A 24,043-nucleotide genomic window follows, 5' to 3' on the forward strand; every position below is an offset into this window, starting at 1 on the left:
GATGGTTTCCTTCCCTTTTTATTTTGTTATAGTCCCGATAGTTTATTTTTGCTTTTGTATCCCTTGCCTGAGGAGACATATCTAGAAAAATGTTGCAAAGTCAAAGAAATTACTGCCTGTGTTTTCTTCTAGGAGTTTTATGGTTTCATGTCTCACATTTAGGTCTTTAATCCATTTTTTTTTTTTAAGATTTTATTTCTTTTTTGACAGAGAGAGACACAGTGAGAGAAGGAACACAAGCAGGGGGAGGGGGAGAGGGAGAAGCAGGCTTCCCGCTAAGCAGGGAGCCTGATGCGGGGCTTGATCCCAGGACCCTGGGATCATGACCTGAGCCAAAGGCAGACGCTTAACGACTGAGCCACCCAGGTGCCCCGGTCTTTAATCCATTTTGAGTTTATTTTTGTGTATGATGTGAGAAAGGGGTCCAGTTTCATTCTCTTGCATGTAGCTGTCTAGTATTCCCAGCACCATTTATTGAAGAGACTGTCTTTTTCTTATTATGTATTATTGCCACCTTTGTCATAGATTAGTTGACCATATAAGCATGGGTTTATTTCTGGACGTTCTTTTCTGTTCTGATGATCTATGTGTCTTGTTTTTGTGCCAGTACCATATTGTTTTGATTACGATAGCTTTGTAGTATATTTTGAAATCTGGGACTGTAATACCTCCAGCTTTGTTCTTTCTCAAGATTGCGTTGGTTGTTCAGGGTCTTTTGTGGTTCCATACGAGTTTTAGGGTTATTTGTTGTAATTCAGTGAAAAATGCCATTGGTATTTTGATAGGGATTGCATTGAATCTGTAGATTGCTTCGGGTAGTTGGGACATTTTAACAATATTCTTCCAGTGCATGAGCATGGAGGGTCTTTCTATTTGTGCCATCGTTCATTTCTTCATCAATATTTTATAGTTTCCAGAGTAAGTCTTTGATCTTTGTGGTTAAGTTTATTTCTAGGTATTTTATTCTTTTTACTGGGATTGTTTTAATTTTTCTTTCTGCTACTTTGTTATTAGTGTATGGAAATGCAACTGATGTATGTGTAGTAATTTTGTATCCTTCAACTTTACTGAATTCATGTATTTTAATAGTTTTATGTGGAGTCTTTAGAATTTTCTTTAAAGATTTTATTTATTAGAGAGAGAGAGAGAGAGCGCGCATGAGCAGGGGCAGGGGCCGGGGCAGAGGGAGAGGGAGAAGGACAAGCAGATTCCCTGCTGAGCACCGAGCCCATTGCAGCACTCGATTCCAGGACCTGAGATCATGACCTGAACTGAAGTCAGATGCTTAACTGACGGAGCCACCCAGGTGCCCCTGGAGTCATTAGAGTTTTCTTTTTTTTTTTTAATTTTTTTATTGTTAATGTTAATCACCATACATTACATCATTAGTTTTTGATGTAATGTTCCATGATTCATTGTTTGTGCATAACACCCAGTGCTCCATGCAGAACGTGCCCTCTTTAATACCCATCACCAGGCTAACCCTCCTCCCACCTCCCTCCCCTCTAGAACCCTCAGTTTGTTTTTCAGAGTCCATCGTCTCTCATGGTTCATCTCCCCCTCCGATTTCCCCCCCTTCATTCTTCCCCTCCTGCTATCTTCTTCTTCTTCTTCTTCTTCTTTTTTCTTAACATATATTGCATTACTGGTTTCAGAGGTACAGATCTGTGATTCAACAGTCTTGCACAATTCACAGCGCTCACCATAGCACATACCCATTAGAGTTTTCTGTGTGTAGTATCAGGTAATCTGCAAATAGTGACAAGTTAACTTCTTCCTTAGTAACTTGGATACCTTTAATTTATTTTTCTTGTGTGATTGCTGTGGCTAAAATTTCCAATATTATGTTGAATTAAAGTGGTGAGAGTGGACATGCTTGTCTTGTTCCTGATCTTAAAGGAAAAGCTCTTTGTTTTTCACCATTGAGTATGATGTTAGCTATGGTTTTTTCATATATGGCCTTTATTATGTTTAGGTATTGTCCATATAAACCTATTTTGAGAGTTTTTATCATGAACAGATGTTGATTTTTGTCAAATGCTTTTTCTGCATCTGTTGGGATTGAACAAATGATTTTTATCCTTAATTTTGTTGATTGTGGCATATCACGTTGATTGATTTGCTAATATTGAACCATTATTATGTCCCCGGAACAAACCCTCTTGATTGTGGTGACTCATCCTTTTAATGTATTGTGAATGTGGCTTCCTAATATTTTGTTGAAGATTTTTGCATCTGTGTTCAGGGATATAGTAGTTTTCTTTTTTTAGTAGTGTCTTTGGTATCAGGGTAATGCTGGCCTCATAGAATGAATTTGGAAGTTTTTTTATTTTTTGTTTTTCTATTTTATTTTTTGGACTAGTTTGAGGAGAATAGGTATTCATTCTTCTTTAAATATTTGGTAAAATTTGCCTGTGAAGCCATCTGGTGTTGGGCTTTTGTTTGTTGGGAGCTTTTTGATTACCAGTTTTATTTTCTTACCATTAATTAGTCTGTACAGATTCTCTGTGTCTTCCTGATTCAGATTTGGGACATTGTGTATCTAGGAATTTATGTGTTTCTTCTGCATTGTCCACTTGTTGGCATATAATTTTTTATAGTATTGTCTTAATTGTCCACTTGTTGGCATATAATTTTTTATAGTATTGTCTTACAATTCTTCGTATTTCTGTGGTGTTGAATGTTACTTCTCCTCTTTCATTTCTAATTTTATTTTTCTCCTGTTTGATTTTGTTTTTTGGTAAGTCTGGCTAAAGGTTTTTCAATTTTGTTTATCTTTTCTAAGAACCAGTTCTTAGTTTCATTGATCTTTTCTATTTTTTTGTTTTGATTTTAGTCTCTGTTTCATTTATTTCTATTCTGATCTTTATTAATTCCTTTCTTCTACTAACTGTGGGCTTTGTTAGTTCTTGTTCTAGTTCCTTTAGTTGTAAGGTTAGATTGTTTCTTTGAGATTTATATTGTTTCTTGAGGTAGGCCTGTATCACTAAATATTTCCCTCTTAGAACTGTTTTTTCTGTGTCCCAAAAACTTTGGACCATTGTGTTTTCATTTTCATTTGTCTCCATGTATTTTTTAATTTCTTCTTCAGTTTCTTTGGTGACCTATTTGTGTTTTTTCCAGTTTTTTCGTGTGATTAATTTCTAGGTTCATACTGTTGTGGTCAGAAAAGATGCATGATATGATTTCAGTCTTCTTAAATTTATTGAGACTTGTTTTGAGGCCTAAGATGTGATCTGTCCTGGAGAATGTTCCCTGTGCACTTGAAAAGAATGTGTATTTTGCTGTTTGGGGATCAGATGTTCTTTATGTATCTTTTACGTCCTTCTGGTCTAATTCAAAGGTGGTGTTTCCTTATTGGTTTTCTGCTTGGATGAACTATCCATTGATGTAACTGAGTATTACTGTCAATTTCTCCCTTCATCTGTATTAACTTTTGTGTTATGTGTTTTGGTGCTCCATCATTGGGTGCATAGATGTTTATAATTGTTATATCACCTTTTGAATTGTCCCCTTTATCATTATGTAGTGTCCTTTTTTGTCTCTTGTTATATTCTTAGTTTTAAAGTCTGTTTTGTCTAATAGAAGTATTGCTACCCTGGCTTTTTTCTCACTTTATTTGCATGGAATATCTTTTTCCTTCCTTTAACTTTCGTTTTCTATGTGTTTTTAGGTCTGAAGGGAGTCTCTCTCTCTCTTTTTTTTTTTTTCAAAGATTTATTCATTTGACAGAGAGAGCACAAGCAGTGGGAGCGGGGGAGGGAGAAGTAGGCTCCCCGCTGAGCAGGGAGCCTGATGTGGGGCTTGATCCCTGGATTCTGGGATCATGACCTGAGTTGAAGGCAGATGCTTAACAGACTGAGCCACCCAGTCACCCCTGAAGGGAGTCTCTTGTAGGCAGTGTATAGATTGGTCTCTCTCGCTTTTTTAAAAATTTTCTGCTCCCCTTTGTCTTTTGATTATATCATTTAATCTATTTACATCTAAAGTAATTATTACTGGGCATGTGGTCTATTGCTATTTTGTTAATTGTTTTTAGTTGTTTTTGTAGGTCTTCTCTATCCTTTTTTCTTCTCTTGCTCTCTTTCCTAGTGATTGATTACCGTCTGTAGTGTTATGCTTGGCTTTCTTTCTCTTTATTTTTTGTGTATTTATTATAGGCATTGTGTTTGTGGTTACCATGAGGTTCAGATGTAGTATTCTAATTATATAGCAGTCTATATTAACTTGATGGTCACTTAAGCTTGATTACATTGATGTCACAACCTTGAGGTCATGACCTGAGCCAAAATCAAGAGTTGGATGCTTAACAGACTGAGCCACCCAAGTGCCCCTTATTTTTCATATTTTTATTTGTAATTTTCTTCTAATTATGAACTTTCCTTTTCCACTTAAAGAATTCCCTTTAAGATTTCTTGTAAGGATGCTTTAGTGGTGATATACTCCTAGCTTTTGTTTATCTGGCAATTCTATCTCTACTTCAATTGTGAATGATAATCCTCCTGGATAGACTATTTTTGGTTATAGGTTTTTTTCCTTTGAGCATTCTGAATATATCATGCCACTCATTTCTGGTCTGTAAAGGTTCTGCTGAGAAATCAGCTGACAGCCTTAGAGTGTTTCCTCTGTGTGTAACTTACTTCTTGCTGATTTTAAAATTCTCTCTTTATCTTAAACCTTTGACATTTTAATTATTATATGTCATAGTGTGCACCTTCTTGGGCTATCTTTTTTGGAACTCTATGCTTACTGAACCTGGATGTCTGTTCCTTCCCAGGTTAGGGAAGTTTACGTCTATTATTTTTTCAAACAAGTTCTCTACCTTTTTCTCTCTTCTTCTCCTGGGACCCCTATAATGTGATTGTTCATTTGGTCTTGTCTAAGAGAACCTTTACCTTATCCTCATTTTTAAAATTATTGTGCTTTGAATTTGTTCTTTGCTCTTCATCTCAGGTATTTTCCAAACCCTGTCTTCCAGATCACTGATCTGTTCTGCATCCTCTAATGTTTTGTTGATTCCCTCTAGTGTAATTTTTATTTCACTTATTGTATTCCTCAATTCTGATTGGTTATTTTTTTATATTTTCTCTTTGTCAAAATTGTCATTAATTTTTTCCACTTTTCTGTGTGGTAAGCATTTTTATGATCATTACTTTAAACTTTTACCAAGCATATTGCTTTTGTTTTGTTTCATTTGGAGCATATTCCTCTGTCTCCTCATTTTGCTTGACTTTCTGTATTTGTTTCTATGGATTAGGTGGAACAGCTGATTCTGTAATTGTCCCCTGTGAAGACTGTGTGTGCCTGGTGACTTTGGCCGGCCGGCTGGAGCTGTGTCTGGGGTGCACTGGGGTTCCTGGGACAGTCTGTACTGGTGCTGACCTGATATGATGGCCTGAGCTGAAGTGGGCATACATTGGGGTGATCTCAGGGCTCTTTTTGCAGGGGGCACCCTGGCAAGACAGCTAAAGTTGAAATGCATGCTATCCAGAGTGTCCTGGGACTGTGCAGAGAGTGCCTTGGTAGGACAGCTAAAGCTGAAGTGGGTGCGGGCCAGTGCAGTCCCTGGGTTCTCTGCACAAAGGGCACTCTGGCAGGGTACCTTAAGTTGAAGTGTCCCAGGGTTTGCTGCATAGAGGGTGCCCTGGTGGGGCAGCTGGAGCTGAGGCAGGGTGCAGGCCAGGGTGTCCCTTGTGCTACATGTAGGCGCACCTTGGTCAGATAGCTACAGCTGAAGTATGCATGGGCTGGGGCATTTCCTAGGGCTCTCCATGTATATGGTGCCCTGGGAGGACAGTTGAACCTGAAGTGGGTGCAAGCCAGGATGTCCTGGGAAGCGTAGCACAGGGGATTCCCTGGTGGGGTGACTGGAGCTGAGACTGGTAGAAGCTAGAATGTTCTGATGTGCTCATGCAGGGGGTGCCCTGGCAAGGTGGCTGGAAACTTTGTGGGGTGGGGACAGTGGTGTCCTGCTGCATTCCATATAGGTGGTGCCCTTGGCAGGCAGCTAAAACTGATGTGGGCATGGGCTGGGGATTCCTGGAATGCCCTGTGGAGGGGGTGCCTTGCATGGGTGGCTGGAACCTAAGCAGGGGTGAACCGGGAGGTCCTGGAGCACTCTGTACCAGGGCTGCCTTAGCAAGCTTTCTGGAGCCAGAGTGGTGTGGGCCTCGGGTGTTCTGGGGTCTTCGGTCCTGTATCACCTTGGCAGTATGGCTGGAGTTGTAAGCAAGTGCTGACCAGGAGTGTCCTTGTGTGTGCTGCTCTGGGGCTGTTTTCGTGGGATGGCTGGGCCTGGTGTGGGCTAGGGGCCCATGGCTCACTGAGCGAATAAGCTACATAGGGCACCCAGACCCTGCTCCTGTTTGCACTATCAAAGTGGATACAGAATGTAAACTGTGATGCTCTCTAGCTCCTCCACCCTGGAGAGAGTTCCAGCAGCTCCCTTGCTGTTTGATGGAGATCTATGGCTGGATATTTTACAAACTAGCCTCTCTTTGAAACCCTGACATTTTCTTCTGTGCCAAGGGCATCCGGGGCTCCTATGGGACGGGGACCCTGTGGTCACTAATGTGGTAGGCTGGCTATTAACACCTGGACCCTGCTGCCATCTGTACTCTCAAGGTGGAGGATGTGCATAAATGTGGGGTTTGCCAGCCTCTCATACTTGGAGAGAGTTCCAGCAGCTCCACCATTCAGCAGGGTTCTAGAGCTAGTTCCTTTATATTGTAGTTGCCCTTCTAAACTGTCGCTTTTTTTTTCTGTGCCCCAGGGTAGAAGAATCTGCTCTGTGTCTTTCAGTCTTATCCCTTCACACTGCAGATTGCAGCATCAGAGGTGGGATTTCCTTTGTTACCATGTCTTCATCTCTCTTGCCTTTCTCTATGTGGTCTATCTTTTGTTGTATAGAAGTTGTTCACTCAGCCCTCAGTTCTTCAGGAGGAGTTGTTCTGTAGTAAATAGGTGTAGAATTGGTGTGTCCATGGAGGAGGTGAGTTCAGGATCTTCTTACGTTGCTGTCTTGGACTGGAACCAAATTTTAATTTTTTTTTCTCTTATTTCTTTGTCCTTTTCCTTTTGTCTTATTCAACTGAGGTGATTCCACTATTAAATAAAATTGGCAATAACAGGCATATTTGTGTCTTTTATGACCTTGCAGGTAAAACTTTCAACATTGTACCTTAAGTCTGATGTTTGCTGAAGGTTTTTGGTAAAAACTTGTATCATATTAAGGAAGTTCTCTTCTATTTTTCCTATGTCAGGTAGCTTTTGTTGTAAATGAATTTCAAATTTTATCAAATGCTTATTTCGCCACTGTTAAGATGACTGTACAATTTCTTTATTTTGTTATTTTTGAGAATTACATTGATTGAGCTTTTTTCACAGTGCATTTTTTAACAGCTTAATTGAGATGTAACGCGCATACCATAAAATTCACTTATTTTGCAATTCTTTGACTTTTGTTATATTCATAGAGTTTTGGAACCATCATCACAATCTAATTTTAGAACATTTTCATCACTTTAAAAAAAAACCTAGTACTCGTTAGCAATTGTTCTCTGTTCTCTGCCATCCTACTCTTCCCATCCCCTGTCCCAACTCTAACCCTAGGCAACTATTCATTTACTTTATGTCTGTATGAATTTGCCTAATCTGGACCTTTCATATAAATGGAATTACACAATATGTGGTTCATTGTGACTGGCTTTTGTCACTTAGTGTAATGTTTTCAGTGTTCATCCATGTTATAGCATATATCAGTGTTTCATTGCATTTTATTGTCAAATAATACTCCATTGTATGGATACACTGTATTTTCTTTACCAGTTCATCAGGTGATGGACATTTTGTTTGTTTCCCATTTTTACTTTTATGAATAATACTGCTATGAAAATTTGTATGCAAGCTTTTGTGTGTATGTGTTTTTGTTTCTTTTGGGTATATACCTAGAGGTAGAATTTCCAGGTCTTATGGTAAGTAATTATGTTTAAAATTTTGATGAACTGCCAGACCGTTTTCTACAGTGCTACATTTTTATACATTTCCACAAGCAGTGTTTGAAGGTTCTAATTTCTCTACACTTTTGTCAACACTTGTTAGTATCTATCGTTTTTCCTTTAGCTGTCCTAATGAGTGTGAAGTGTCTTATTTTGGTTTTTATTTGCAGTTTCCTTACTACTAATGGTGTTGAACATACTTTTGTGTGCTTATTGGCCATGTATATACCTTCTTTGGAGAAATGTGTATTCAGATCTTTTGCCCATTTTTAAATTGGATTTTTTTTTATTATTCAGTTGTAATTCTTCTTTATATATTTTTGTCATACACAATGTACAAATATTGTCTCCCCTTCTTTGAGCTGTCTTCATTCTCTTGATTTGTAGCTGTAAAGTTTTTAATTTTGGTTAAGTCCAGTTTATCTATTTTGTTGTTGTTGCTTTTAGTTTTGGCTTTGTATCTAAGAAACCGTTGCATAACCCAAGGTCATGAAGATTTATTCTTTTACTTTCTTGTAAGAGTTTTTCCATTTTGGCTACTACATTTTAGTCTTTGATCCATTTTGAGTTAATTTTTATGTATGGTGTTAGTTAGGGGTCCAAGTTCATTCTTTTGTATCGGGATATCTAGTTGCTCTAGTGCTATTTCTTGGAAAGACTCTTCTTTTCCTGTTGAATTGTTTTGGCACCCCTGTGAAAAATGAACTAACCATAAATGTAAGAGTTTATTTCTGGACTCTAAAATCTATTCCATTGATCTATCATCATGCTAGTACTACACTGTCTTAGGTAGCTTTGTGCTAAGTTTTACAACCAGGAAGTATAAGTCCAAGTTTGTTCATTTTCAAGATTATTTTGGGTTTGATTGAGTTTTGAAAGTTTAACTAGGCTTGTGTTCCTAAAATAAGCCCGTTTTATTTTATTTTATTTTCCCTAAAATAAGCCCATTTTACATGTCTTGGTATTTTAGGCTTTTAATTTATTGCTGTCTTTGGTTTGCTAATATTTTGTTTACCCAAGAATATGAGAAAATGGCTTGTGTGTGTGTGTGCTCACATGTGGTATGTTTGTATTGTGTTTGTCAGATCACTGTGTTTCTCCCAACCTGATGGGGGCCCTCAAATGTGGGGTGATGAAGATTGGGTGGGGGCTTTTGGTATGGGTGGTGAAAGAATTCACCTGAGGCGGGACAAAGGAGATAGAAGTTTATTAAATATACCACAAGAGAGCAAGGGGCAGGACAGCAGAGGAGAGACTGCAATGAGGCAGTGGTTGAGGGTTGTTTTTAAAGGGGGAAGGTGAGGAGGTATTGGGATATATGGAATTTTCCCTTTTTTGGTAAATGTGTGTTTGTTAGTACTCCATTGGTCAGTTAGGGCTTATGGATATTTTGAGGTGGGTTTCCTGATGGGCCTGTCTGTATTCAGCTACGTGGTCGCTGTGGGCTCTTTTGCCTTGCTCTACATTTCATTGCTCAAGCCTGTTGTCTAAAAGCAGCCTCTACCGGACGCCTGGGTGGCTCAGTCAGTTAAATGTCTGCCTTTGGTGCAGGTCATGATCCCAGGATCCTGGGATCGAGTCCCGCATCAGGCTCCTTGCTCATCAGGGAATCTGCTTCTCCCTCTGCCTGCTGCTTCCCCTGCTTGTGCTCTCTCTCTGACGAATAAATAAATAAAATCTTAAAAAAAAAAAAAGCAGCTTCTACAATCAAGTTTAGGCTGGCTTCGTAGAATGAGCTTGAAAGGAATACATCTGTCATTCACTAAATGGCTCAAGTTTGTATATTGGGTTCTTCAAATCTTCCATATCCTTTTTCTATTTTTAATCTGCTTATACAATCAATTACTGAAAGAAATATATTAAAATCTTCCACTGTAATTATAGATTTGGCTATTCTCCTTTCTCAGATTTTCCTTTTGTTTTTGTGTATTTGCATTTTATTTTTTATATATTTTTAAGGCAATGTTTATGTTTTTAGTAAGCTAAACCTTTTATCATTATAAAATACCCTTTATTTCTAATAATACCTTTTAGCCAATATTTGTTGCCTTAGGGGCGCCTGGGTGGCTCAGTTGGTTAAGCGACTGCCTTCAGCTCAGGTCAGGATCCTGGAGTCCCGGGATCGAGTCCCACATCGGGCTCCCTGCTCAGCGGGGAGTTTGCTTCTCCCTCTGATCCTCCCCCTCTCATGCTCTCTGTCTCCCATTCTCTCTCGCAGATAAATAAATAAAATCTTTAAAAAAAAAATATTTGTTGCCTTATGTCAATAAAACTATACCAGCTCTATTTTGATATGCATACTATGTCTTTTTTCATTCTTTTCCATTCAGTGTTTAAGATGTGTCTTTTTAAAGCAGCATATAGATACTGATTTTTAAATCCAGTATGATAATCTTTTTCTTTTAATTGGCATTTTACTTCATTTCTATTTAATGTGTCTTCTATTCACTGATTCTCTTTTTGTCTGTATCTATATCTACTGCTTATTTCATCCAACAAATTCTTTTTTTAAATTAAATTAAATTAAAAATTTTTAAGATTTTTTATTTATTCATTTGATAGAGAGAGACACAGCAAGAGAGGGAACACAAGCAGGGGGAGTGAGAGAGGGAGAAGCAGGCTTCCCGTGGAGCAGGGAGTCCGATGCGGGGCTCCATCCCAGGACCCCAGGGACCTCAGCTGAAGGCAGACGCTTAACGACTGAGCCACCCAGGTGCCCTATAAATTAAATTTTATTTTTAAGTAATCTCTACACCCAGCGTGGGGCTTGAAATTGCAACCCTCCAACCAAGAATTGCATGCTCTATTGACTGAGCCAGCCACACATCCCTCATTGAACAAATCCTTAATTAAAAAAATAAAAATAACAAAATCATCTCCTCAAAGTCTATAATATCTCTGAGCAGCCATTTGGTTTTTATTTCCAAATAAATTTATTAGTACTATATTTCAACAATAGCTGATTCTCCTCAACACGATTCTAATATTTATTTAGGAATGTATCAGTAAATTCCATTTGAATTTATCTTGTTCCCAATTGATTATAAAAATGCCATCTTGATCTTAAATAAACTATTGAAAATGAAAACTTCCCTTTATTCACTTCTCAAGTGTTGTTTATCAAGAGAATTGCTTAGAAAATGAGTTCTGCTAGATTTTGCTTTTACTAAACTTCCCTAGCCAATGATTTTAATTTTGATAATTTTAATAACATGGTATCTTACCATGCTCCCCCAATCTTACTAAAAAATAAAGTTGTATGTATACAATGAATAAAACTTTTTCCTAAATTTCTGAACTAAATTCTCTGTACTTTTCATGATTAGACATACACACTTAGTATTAGTTTCTTGATAAGTTAGAAGATGAAGCCCAAGTCTTCCTTTATTAACACAATATTGGTTACACCTGACCTTTTGCAGCAGATGAACCTATATGACTGACCCAAATGAGGTATTTTTTATTATAATATAATTTTTAGACTTTCTATAGTATAAGTGGGAAAGGGTATTTTAAAATTATTTTATTTTGAATATTAACTGAAATATCCCTGTGTTATTAATTAATCATACCACTACTTATTTTTAAGTTCTTTATGTATCCAAATACCTATTTGAATCATCAGTGAACCAGGGACATCCCACAATTTTAGTTCAATTGAAAGTTTTCTAAACATTTTTGTACTGTTGTAGACTTTTTTAATCTTCATCTATATTTTTTCTCTTATTTGTGACTCTCTTAAAACAATTTTTTTATTAAAATGGCTTTAGTTTCATTGTTTATTTTTACAAATGTAGTGCTTGATTCAGTCTTACTAAAATAAATCAGATAAGTTGCAGTATGACCTCATTTTAGCAGGTATTTTTTTCTTGGTGTTTGTTAAAAATTTTTACAATGTAAAGAAAGCAAAGATAATAGACAGTAAAATGGTTTTTGTATTTTTTTTTTCTGAGCTTCTTGCTAGTGTTCCACCCTAAACTAATGGTATGAGGTACTCCTTAAAACGCTAACCCTCAAAATTGCTTCTGAAACCCTATTAGTTCTGGAAAGCAGACATGGCACTTTCTACTGGTGCTACCCTTGCCAGAATGGGTTTCACTTATTCACTGCTTCTTTGAGTTTTGACTTTCTGGATTAAAGTCTGGAATGGGTATATCTAATTAGCAAATCCAATTTCTGTAAGGCAGGCTGAGAAAGGAAGAATTTGCTATTTCCAGCTTTTCTATTGGGACATGGTATCTGACTCCTACTCAGATTTGTAATATGAGGAAAATGCTAGACATAGCAGGGGTCCCAGATGTTGGGTGGCCTCAAAGAATAATGTAGATAGACTATCCTATGTCAACTCCCAAATACATATATCCAGCCTTGTTCTCTCCCTAGGGTTCCAGACTCATGTATTTCCAAATCTGTTAGACATTTCCACTTCATAATTTACAACCATCTCAAAGTTTATATATTTCTAAAAGATGTATTGATTTTTTTTCTCCCCAATCCGTTTCTTCCTTAGTCTTTACTATCTCAATAAATTTGCATCAATTCCATCACTCTAAATGTACATCTTGAGTTCACATGTCCCTCATTCTCCACATGTCCTCCATCAGCAAGTTCTGTTTGCTTTACTTCTGATTCATTTCCTGAATCTCTCCAGTTCTACTGCCAAAGATGATTCTTGCCTTGTCTGTTTCAGCCTGGTAATAAATTTCTTGCTTTAATGCTTTATGCTTTTTGAACCATTCTCAGTTATTTACTCAGTGTTTTGGTGGTGGTGTTGAGAAGGGATGCCTACTCACTGGTGTTTAGGAGGACCTTATCAGACAGGTTTGAGTCTGTCATAAGTCATATCCAAATCCAGTGGCCTTCAGATGTAGTGGGGCCTTTATGGACTGGCCAAGTCCTCTAGGGACATTTATCCCCTATCTTTCTATTAATAGCTTTGTCCTCTACTGGTAGTTTTTAAAATATAAGAGTGTGTCCCGCTCCTGCTTAAAACTCTCCAGTAAGTGCTGTCTAATACAGCTTTCAGTGAAGATTGAAATGGTATATATCTTCACTGTTCAGTATGATAGCCACTAGTCACAAGTGGCCACTGAGCACTTGAAACATGGCCGATGCAACTGAGGAACTGAAGTTTTAATTTTTTTTATTTTTATTATTTTTTTCCAAGCCAAACTGTATCCAGCTTTATTAAAGATACTTTTCATAAACAATCATGGTATTTCAGGCAGCACATGGGAAGATAGTCATTAACAATATTCCATAACTGTTATACTTCCATGGATTACCAAAATCAGAAAGCCACTATAAAACCCAATGGAGTCTTCATCTGATCCCCTGAACAGGGTAAGTTTAGAGTGAGGGTTGACATTTCACATTTAGCATGTTGTTCAACAACCTTTTCACAAGCAGACACTGACTTTCAGGAAATGAAATGAAGATAGCATAATTAGCAATCTGAAGATCCACAAGCTAAAAAAGGAGGTCTTTTGAGGGATGCCATCTCCATGGTGACACTGTAAAGTCCAGATTGCCTGACATATACTGGGAACCATGTCTTGGGGTCAAGTTCCAACAGATCTCTGGGTTTAAGGGAGTTAAGTCTATGTTGAAGGCAGACAGGGAGAAGACCAAAAAAAAGAATTTTAGTTTTTCCATACCACAAGGCATTTGTGCCAAGGTGGCTAATGTGTTTCAACATCAAGGAATCCCTCCTCCTGGGAACCAAAAGGAAGATTCTCAAAACTACAAGGGAGGGGCGCCTGGGTGGCTCAGTTGGTTAAGCGACTGCCTTCGGCTCAGGTCATGATCCTGGAGTCCCGGGATCGAGTCCCGCATTGGGCTCCCTGCTCGGCAGGGAGTCTGCTTCTCCTTCTGACCCTCTTCCCTCTCATGCTCTCTGTCTCTCATTCTCTCTGTCTCAAATAAATAAATAAAATCTTTTAAAAAAAACAAAAACAAAAAAAACCCTACAAGGGAATGGTGTTTTTCCATTTGTATCAGTCTAGCTTCAGAGATATTCTGTTAGTGATATATGCCCTTCCCCCCCAAACAACAATGAAATGTTCTGTGTGCTAACAACATAGCTTAAAAGAAAAAAGTAAAACAAAATTCTGCATTTTTATAAAACTTGATAAAAAATAGTATTTCAAACTGTACAGTCACAAGAAATACACAGCTATCAAAAATGCACACACTTCACTTGGCATCTCCAGCACCTTCAGCCTTCTGTGCCTGGTCTGTTCTGGCATCTCTGTTTTCTGCAGGGTTATCCCCAATCTTTGCCCATTGGTACCTTCTCTCCCTTCTTTGCAGGGGCCTTTCTAGGCTTGGGCTCTGGCTTTAGAGGAGCAGGTTTAGCAGATAACTTTGCAGATCTTCTCTATGGCTCATTCTTCACCTTAGCTTTATCTCCTTTAGCATCCACTTCAGCCTTTCTCTTGGGCATGGTGGTGACGGTGGTACTGGATGCGGAGATATAGTGGCATGGGCTTTGGCTGTCCGGAGGTCATTCTTGTGTCTTCTTCACACCATGCCTGGAGTTTTAATTTTTAACTTAAATAGCCACTTCTGGTTAATAGTGTTTTGGATGGCAGAGCTGGATTGGCTCCCCTTCATTCTTAAAATAGAATCCAAAGCCCTTATCAGGGCCTTCTATGATTTTACTCTTGCTTATCTCAGTAGCTTCATCTCATACTATTCTCTCCCTTGGTTCAGCCACATTGGCCTCCTTTCTGTTTCTAAAGATCACTCAACCCTTTTTCAGCTTGGAGCCTTTCCGCTGATGCTGTCTGCCTGGAGGGCTCTTCTCTCAGTTTTGAACTTGGTTGACTCTTTCACACCCTTCAGTCTGTGGAGTAAGCATCATCTAGGAGAGTCCTTACCTGGTCAGCCTACCTAAATTGGTCATTACGATCTTAAGTTCCTTCATAATATTTACACTATACTGTAATTAATCATTTATTTATTTATTTTTAGTCTCCCCCTTAAGAATATAAGCTCTGTTGGGCGCCTGGGTGGCTCAGTTGGTTAAGCGACTGCCTTCGGCTCAGGTCATGATCCTGGAGTCCCTGGATCGAGTCCCACATCGGGCTCCCTGCTCGGTGGGGAGTCTACTTCTCCCTCTGACTCTCCCTACTCTCATGTGATCTCTCTCATTCTCTCTCAAATAAATAAATAAAATCTTAAAAAAAAAAAAGGAATGTAAGCTCTGTGAGGGTATGGTCCTTGCTTCTCTAGATCCTGGCATGTAATATCTATTTATTAACAAATACGCACTGAATTCTTGAGATTCTTAGACATTGGATACAGAGGTTGATTATTTTTTTTTGGGTGGGGTAAAATTTTATAAGTCTGCAAGCAATTGAGAAAAAAGCGAATTTGTTTTAAAGATGAAGTGAGATTACACATAAACAGATGAAAAGGTGCAATCTAAATACAAAGTATTATTAAAGAAGTTTTATAGTTTAGTGATTTAATAGGACTTTTTCTTGCAGAGCTCTGAGAATTTACAAATATATGAAATTTTCATATAGAAAATTAAATTGACATCTGTGGAAACCCAGGGGTGAGGGAGGTGCCAGTCAGGCGGAGTTTATACTGTGTATTCATTTGATTTAAAAGAATTCATTTTAATATTTAAAAATGAATCTCATTTAATATTGATTTAATTATAAATTTGGAGTTAATATCTTTGTATTTTGTAATTTTTGAAATGCAGTTTTACCCCATTCTTAGAAAATTTGGTGTGATATGAAAATGTACATCTACAAAAGGATTAATTAGAAAAGAATTCCTCTTTCTGTAGCAAATCATTCCTTATTTAAAAAATTATTTAGTCTTAAAAATCTGGCTGATTTATAAACTTTCAGTGAAACATTTATTGCTTAAAACAGGATAATGGTTATGTCACGGTTCAATTTGAAATATAAATGAAATAAAGGGTGCTGAGTTCCCGAATTGTGCACTAAGTAATTGCTTTTGGACTTAGTGCTTTGAATTTTCTTAATAGCTCATTCTGGATTGTGATGTAACCAATTTATATCTATGTAGATAGTATATCAAAGCTAATGGTGAGTACTTTATTATTATTTATGTTTAATTCTCTAATACACTCAGTAATAACTATTTCCCTACCCCTCCTCTTTTGTGATTTCTTTTTTTTTAGGATCAGGATGCCTAAAGTTCATAAGATAAAAAAGTCTCTTACACCTCAGATTTCTTGTTTGACAAATGAAGATTCTTATAAACAGTTGGATTTTTTGCCTGACAAACTAAGAGCAAAGCTGCTTCCTTTCCAGAAAGATGGCATTGCGTTTGCCCTCAGAAGAGATGGCAGGTAAAGTACTTTTTTCAAGACATGCTAAAAATACTTAATTTTGGAGTGTGTATATATATAAAAAAGAAAACAACAAAAGTTTGTGCAAACCAGTTTTTTGTGTGTGTACATAGTCTTCCTATTAATTTTTTTTACTGTATCTTGAAATAATTTTAGGATATACCTCATTTTGCCTTCTTGAATTATATTTTAGTTGACAATACAGCTCTACATTAATAGCCATTTTTTTCCTAGCACGTGGAAGGTTGTATCCTATTGACTTATGTCTTTCATGGTTGCCATTAAAAAGTATGCTCTTGAGTCTCAAAAACTTACTTTGCAGTTGACTTACTGATTACAAAGAGAAAATTACAAAATGTATATTTAGTATAACCAATAGTGGGGCAGCTATAGGCATAATGTGCTGCACAGGAGTTATACAACATTTCTTTCTGGAAATACTTGTCCTGTTGATAATGGGGAAACAGTCAAACCAGCTCAGAATGTGAGTTCTTTTTTTAGGACAATTGACCTGAACTCTTCAAATGATACAGTGTCATGAAAAACCAAGGGAAGTGATGAGAATGTCCTAAATTGAGAGACTGAAAAATTAAAACATCTGAAAGTAATACATAAATCTTGATTAGATCCTGGATAAGTAAAAAAAAGCTTTAGAGGACATATTAGGATAACTAGGAAAATTTCATCTGTGCTCTCTTAGAGTGGTGTTATTGAATTAATGTCAGTTATCATGGGTGAGGTAATGATGTTGTAGTTGAATGTTCTTGTTCTTGGAAAGTGCATGATAAAGAATTTGGGATGAAGAATTGTGATAGCAGCTTACTTTCTATATTTTCCCAAAAGGAAAGGACATATATATGTTTAGATAAACTTTGAGTCAGTCAGTCACAATGTTAACACTGAAGCTGGTGAGTGGTTAAGGGTGCTCGCTATAGTATTCTCTTTGGATTTTCTGTCAGTTTGAAAATTTAAAAAAAGAAGTGATCAGTCTGATTTTCATTCTTTGTAGGTCATCTGTGTTTTCTGATTGGATCCAATCTTTTTCTGTATCTGATTTTAAGATTTTCTCTTGGTCTTTGGAGTTCTGCAGTATCACAATAATTTATTCAGTGTAGTTTTCTTTTTGTTTATTCTCCTTGAGATTATTGTGCATTTTTTAATCTGGAATTTGTCATGTTGATTCTGGAAAATTCTCCGCTATTATCTATTTTTAAAAATTATTTTTAAAGATTTTATTTATTTGAGAGCAAGAGCATGAGCGGTGGTAGGGGACAGAGGCACAGGGACAAGCAGACTCCCTGCTGAGCAGGGAGCCCAACGCAGGGTTCCATCCCAGGACCCCACGATCATGACCTGAGTGGAAGGCAGACGCTCAACGAACTGAGCCACCCAGGCACCCCTATCTCTTTAAATATTGATTCGTACTCATTCTGTTTATTTTCTTCTTCTGCAACGTCAATTAGACTTAAACTTAACCTTTTCACTCTATTTTATGCTTCCATTAACGTGTCTTATATTTTCTGTGTCTATCTCTGCTACAATATGGCTACTTTTAAAGATCTCTTTTTAAAAATAAAAGATCACGATTTAGTTATTCTAATCCATTTAACTTACCTATTCAGTGTTTAAAGAAGTTTTTGAAATGATGTATAAAATATATGGAAAAAAGTATGCAGATTATAAGTGTACAACTTGAAAAATTTTTACAGTATCACCATCACCAAGATCAAGAAATAGTACATTACCCGCATCCCAGAAACCTTTCTCTTGCCCCTTCCCAATCACTACTGCCTCCTTCCTCTCCAAAGGTAACTACTTACCCTAACTTCTCAATCTACAGATTACTTTTATATATTTGACTGTATCATTGTAATCATCCATATGTATCTTTTGTGTCTGAGTTCTTTTGCTCAACATCATTGTGATATTCTTTCTTGTTATTGCATGTGGTTGTAGTTGGTTCATTCTCATATAAAATTCCACTGTGTAAATATACCATAATTTTTTTTATTCATTCACTATTGGTGAATATTTGAATTATTACTAGTTTGGGGCTTTTACAAATAATAATGTTATGAACATTCTTATACAAATCTTTTGGTAAATACATACATACACATATATTTCTGTCATGTGTATACCAAGAAGTATAATTGTTGTATCATAAGATCTTTATATATTGCAAGTAAATAACTTCCTATATTAGTTTGCCAGGGCTGTCATAATGAAATACCACAACTGGGTGACTTAAACAACAGAAATTTATTGTCTCACATTTCTGGAGTCTAGGAGTCCAAATTCAAGGTGTAAAAAAGAGTTGATTCCCACTTAGGGTTGTGAGGGAAGGATCTGTTCCAGGTCTCTTTCCATGATTTGTAGAACACTGTCTTTTTCCAATGTCTTTTCACATCATCTTCTCTCTATTCATGTCTATTCCCTTTCTTTAAGGACACCAGTCATTATTGGATTAAGGCCCACCTTAATAATCTAATTTTAACTAATAATATCTGCACTGATTCTGTTTCCAAATAAGGTCACATTCTGAGGCACTGGGTGTTAGAACTTTAACATATAAGTTTTGTGGGGACATAATTCAACCAATAACTCAGTTTTCAAAGTGTACCAATTCTTGTATCAATAATGTGTAAGAGCCAGCTGTATCACATCTTCACCAACACTTCTTATTGCCTGACTTTAATTTCATTTTAGGTATTCTGGCAAGTATATAATGATACCCATTTAGGTTTTCATTTGCACTTTTCTGATAACAAATGAAATTTAACACCTTTTCGTATGCTTATTAGCCATTCTGTCGTCCTTTATTATTAAGTGTCTGTTCATATGTTATCCATTTTTCTACCAGGTTGTTTGCCTAATTGTTTTCTAGGAGTGTTTTGTCATATTTATATTCTGGATACAAATTTTTTGTCAGATATATATGTTGCAAATAAAATTTATCAGGCTACAGTTTTCCTTTTCTCTCTCTCACTGATCTCTTTTGATAAGCAAAGTTCTCAGTTTTAATGTATCTTTTTTTTTTAATTTTTTTTTTTTAAAGATTTTATTTATTTGAGACAGAGAGAACGAAAGAGAGAGAGTACATGAGAGGGGGGAGGGTCAGAGGGAGAAGCAGGCTCCTTGCTGAGCAGGGAGCCTGATGTGGGACTCGATCCAGGGACTCCAGGATCATGACCTGAGCCGAAGGCAGTCGCTTAACCAACTGAGCCACCCAGGCGCCCCAGTTTTAATGTATCTTAAATACTCATTATTGGTATTGTATTTTATGGCTGGCACTTTTTGCATCTTATTTTACAAAACTTTGTCTACTACAAGGTTGTGAAGTTTATTTTCTATGTCTTCGAAAAACTTTATTGTTTTGGGGCGCTTGGGTGGCTCAGTCGTTAAGTGTCTGCCTTTGGCTCAGGTCATGATTCCAGATCCTGGGATCAAGCCCCTCATCTGGCTCCCTGCTCCACGGGAAGCCTGCTTCTCCCTCTCCCACACCCCCTGCTTGTGTTCCCTCTCTTGCTGTGTCTCTCTCTGTCAAATAAATAAATAAAATCTTTAAAAAAATTAAAAAATTAAAAAATTAAAACTTTATTGTTTTATTTTTAATTTTTTAATTTTAATTTTTTTAAGATTTTGTTTATTTATTTGTCAGAGAGTGAGAGAGAGAGAGGAGGCATAAGCAGGGGGAGCGGCAGGCAGAGGGAGAGGCAGGCTCCCAGCTGAGCAAGGATACCAACATGGGACTCGATCCCAGGACCCTGGGATCATGACCTGAGCCGAAGGCAGACGTTTAACTGACTGAGCCATCCAGGCATCCCTGTTTTATTTCTTACATTCAAGTCTACATTCCACTTAGAATTGAGTTTTGTATGTGGTATAAGGTGGGGATCAGAGTTGATTATATATTTATTATTGTATTATTTACTTTTGTCTATTGGTGTCTGATTGATCCATCACAATTTATTGGAAAGACTAACTTTTCCCTACTATATTAGACCTTTGCCATAAATCATATAATTTTATGTGTGTCTTTCTAGATAAGTGCTGTCTAATGGAACTTTCTGCCATTATGGAAATGTTCATATATATGCTGTTTAATTCAGTAGCCGCATGTGACTGCTGAGTTATTGAAATATGGCAAGTGTAACTAAGGACTGAATTTCATATGTTAACTAATTTTAATTAATTTAGATTTAGCCATGTGTCTGGTGGCTACCATATGGGACAGTATAGGTATAGATTCTTTGTTTTATTTTTCTGATTGTCAATCTTTGTGTCAGCACCATACTTCTTAATTATTATAACTATAATAGATATTTTGGTCTGAGATAGCATAAGTCTTACAACTTTATTATTTTTTTCAAAATTGCCTCAGCTCTTGTTGACCCTTTGCATTGCCTATAAGTTGTAGAAATCATTTATCGTTTTTCACCAAAAAAGTTGCTGCAATTGTGAATGGGATTGTTTTGCATCTGTAGATCAGTTTGGGGAGAATTGATATCTTTACAGTATAAAGTATTTTAATCAATTAATGTGAATATTTTTCCTTATTTAATTGTCCTTCATTTATTTTCATCTATTTATTCTTTCCCTTAATTTCTTTTCAATAAGGTTTTTTTTTAAGATTTTATTTATTTATTTGACAGAGAGATATACAGCGAGAGGAGGAACACAAATAGGGGGAGTGGGAGAGGGAGAAGCAGGCTTCCTGCAGAGCAGGGAGCCTGATGCGGGGCTCGATCCCAGGACCCTGGGATCATGACCTGAGCCGAAGGCAGATGCTTAACAACTGAGCCACCCAGGCACCCCTCAAGAAGATTTTATAGTTTTCAGTATATAATTCTTTCATGTATATCATTATATTTATTCCTAGGTGTTTAGTATTTTTGATGTTGCTATAAAATGTCATTTCCTCCCTCTGGCTTTTCTAAGATTTTGTCCTTGTTTGGTTATCCAAAAGGTTTGCTATGTATGATGTGCCTAGGTTTGCATTTAAAGTTTTTCATCTGTGGGTTGATGTCATTTATTAGTTCTAAGATAATACTCAATCTCTTCAAATATTATTTTTGCCCCATTCTTTTCTCCTTGGTCTCCCATTATACCTATATTAGACCTTTTCTCTGTGTTCTATATATCTCTTTTTATTTTATTTTTTTAAAAAATTCTGTGCTTGGGCGCCTGGGTGGCTCAGTTGGTTAAGCGACTGCCTTCGGCTCAGGTCATGATCCTGGAGTCCCGGGATCGAGTCCCACATCGGGCTCCCTGCTCGGCGGGGGGTCTGCTTCTCCCTCTGACCCTCTTCCTTCTTGTGCTGTCTCTCATTCTCTCTCTCAAATAAATAAATAAAATCTTTAAAAAAAAATTTCTGTGCTTTATTTGGATATTTGTTGTTTACTTATATTCTTCTTTACTAATCCTAAATTTTGCTATTAAATTAATTTATTGGATTCGCTAAAGGAAAAGACCATCACTCAAAATACTTGAAACCAAAACCCATTAATTATTGCTGAAACAAAGAGGCTGAATTTATTACTTGCTAAGCAAGGGAGAAACTGTGCTTCTTAAACATGGCAAACATAGCAAAGAGTTGGTGTTGAATCAGAGTTTGGGGAAGTTTGGAGTCTTTAAAAAGCCGGAGTGTTTAAGTATTTGCTCAATATCACAGTATACTTTAGGATTAGCTGACTGATGTCAAAGAACAGTTAGTCCTTCCCTATCTTGAAATTGGAGAACAGAAACATTTTATTTTCTGTTTTTGATGTCAGATAGTGTATTTTTAAGTCCTCGAATATCCAGTTCCTGTCTGCTGGTTATGTTGATAATATCTTGCTTCTTGCCATGTTTTAATTCCATCTCTTCTTTCTGTAAATATTTAGAACATACTTATTTTACATATCTGAAGTCCTTTGGAGGCTAATTTTACTTTTGTTCTTGTTATTCATGATGGTTTATTTCCCAATGTATTTGCTAATTTTTAAAATTTTTGTTTTTATAATTAGGTAATCTTAATCTCTGAATTTTGAGAGACTTAAAGAATGGGTAAATTTTTTTAGGGAGGATTTGAAAAATTAAATTATTGTTTTTTTTCCCACAGCACAGAGGCAGTATAAATTCAAAACCTCAAATACATTTTCAGGTAGGCTTGTGATTATGAATTTTGATAATTAATTATCACCTCATGCTAAACTGTAAGTTTCTTTAGTGGCTTTTAAAAAAATTTAGATACAATTAAATTTAATAAAATGCACAGATGCACAGGTTTTATGTGTATATTTCAGTGAATTCTGATGTTTGTCTACCCATGTGTTTTTTAATACCTCTGTCAATATGTAGAACACTTCTACCACCCAGAATAGACCTCTTTCTAATCAACCTCATCCCCATGAATTAGGAAACTGTTGAGCTGACTTTTGTCACCAGAATATGTTTTTTTATGGTTACTTGATGCTCTTTATTTTTTTAAGTTTTAATTTTGAAATAATTTAAACTTTGATTTAAAAAAGGTACAGGGGGGCGCCTGGGTGGCTCAGTTGTTGGGCGTCTGCCTTCGGCTCAGGTCATGATTCCAGGTCCTGGGATCGAGCCCCGCATCGGGCTCCCTGCTCCACGGGAAGCCTGCTTCTCCCTCTCGCACTCCCCCTGCTTGTGTTCCCTCTCTCGCTGTGTCTCTCTCTCTGTCAAATAAATAAATAAAATCTTAAAAAAAAAAAAAAAGGTACAGAAATAACTTTCATATACCCTTTACCTCGATACACTAATTTCTAACATCTTAGCACTTTTCCTTTATTATTGTATTATTCTCTCTCCCTCTTCTGTCTTTCTACACACACACACACACACGTGCACTTGCACACAAAGTAGTATTTATTTTTTTCAAAGCCATTTGAGATCAGGTTGCATATATCTTTCTCCTTTAACCTACAGTATTTAAGAATAGTTAATATTTTAAGAACAAAAATATTCTCTAACATAACCACAGTACAATCATCAAATTCACGAGATTTAATCTTTAATCTCCATATATGTTGTTTTTCAGACTTTCATGACACTGAATATAGGCCAACGTATTTTATAGAATGTGTCTCAATTTTTTTAAACGTTTTCTCATTATAGGGTTTAGATTGTGCAGTCCATTCTGGATTAGTACACAAGGGAGAAAGAAGTTCTATCCTTCTCAAGATATTGCTTTTGAAGGTACACAGTATCTATCAGCCCCTCACTGGTAGTGTTATTTATTTTTTTTTCTGGAATGGTAGTGTTAATTTTGATTATTAGGCAAAGTGTTATAACTACCACACTCTCTACCACGTAGTTGCTATTTTTCCCTCTCACAATTGTTGCCTATTTAACAAACAACTAACATGAGATGTTCAGACCATGTAAATATGCTTCCCCTTATCTAGGTTTCTCTTTTGAATTTAGCTTCCATACATGTTCTTGCTCAAAATAATTTTTCCCCTGATAGTTATGAAATGATGATTTATTAATTGGCATTTTATTGTAAGGAAGAGCCCTCCCTTCTGTTGCAGCAATCTCTCTCTTTTTCTCTTTTTCCCTGTCTGTTTCTACCCATTTATCTATCCATCCATTCATCCGTTCTCTTGGATTCCTAGTGGGTTATAATCCCTTACTATACCATAGCTTACTTTAGTCTGTTTTGGAACTTGTTGCAAATGGAATCATGCAGGTGATACGAGTCTCT

At 36.8% G+C, this 24,043-nt stretch overlaps 1 protein-coding gene across 1 annotated transcript in view; it reads left to right on the forward strand.

Annotated features, from left to right (window-relative positions):
* ZRANB3 (zinc finger RANBP2-type containing 3) overlaps positions 1 to 24,043 on the forward strand; it is a 303,113-nt gene that overhangs the window by 12,726 nt on the left and 266,344 nt on the right. Inside the window, exon 2 of the mRNA XM_035008146.1 lies at positions 16,162 to 16,332. Within this exon, the coding sequence (XP_034864037.1) occupies positions 16,169 to 16,332 (164 nt within the window). The 5' untranslated portion in view covers positions 16,162 to 16,168. The remainder of the gene's footprint in view (positions 1 to 16,161; positions 16,333 to 24,043) is intronic.

The sequence above is a fragment of the Mirounga leonina genome, unplaced genomic scaffold, assembly GCF_011800145.1.
Source record: "Mirounga leonina isolate KUSES-001 unplaced genomic scaffold, KU_Mleo_1.0 Mir_151, whole genome shotgun sequence".
Classification (NCBI taxonomy): Eukaryota; Metazoa; Chordata; class Mammalia; order Carnivora; family Phocidae; genus Mirounga; species Mirounga leonina.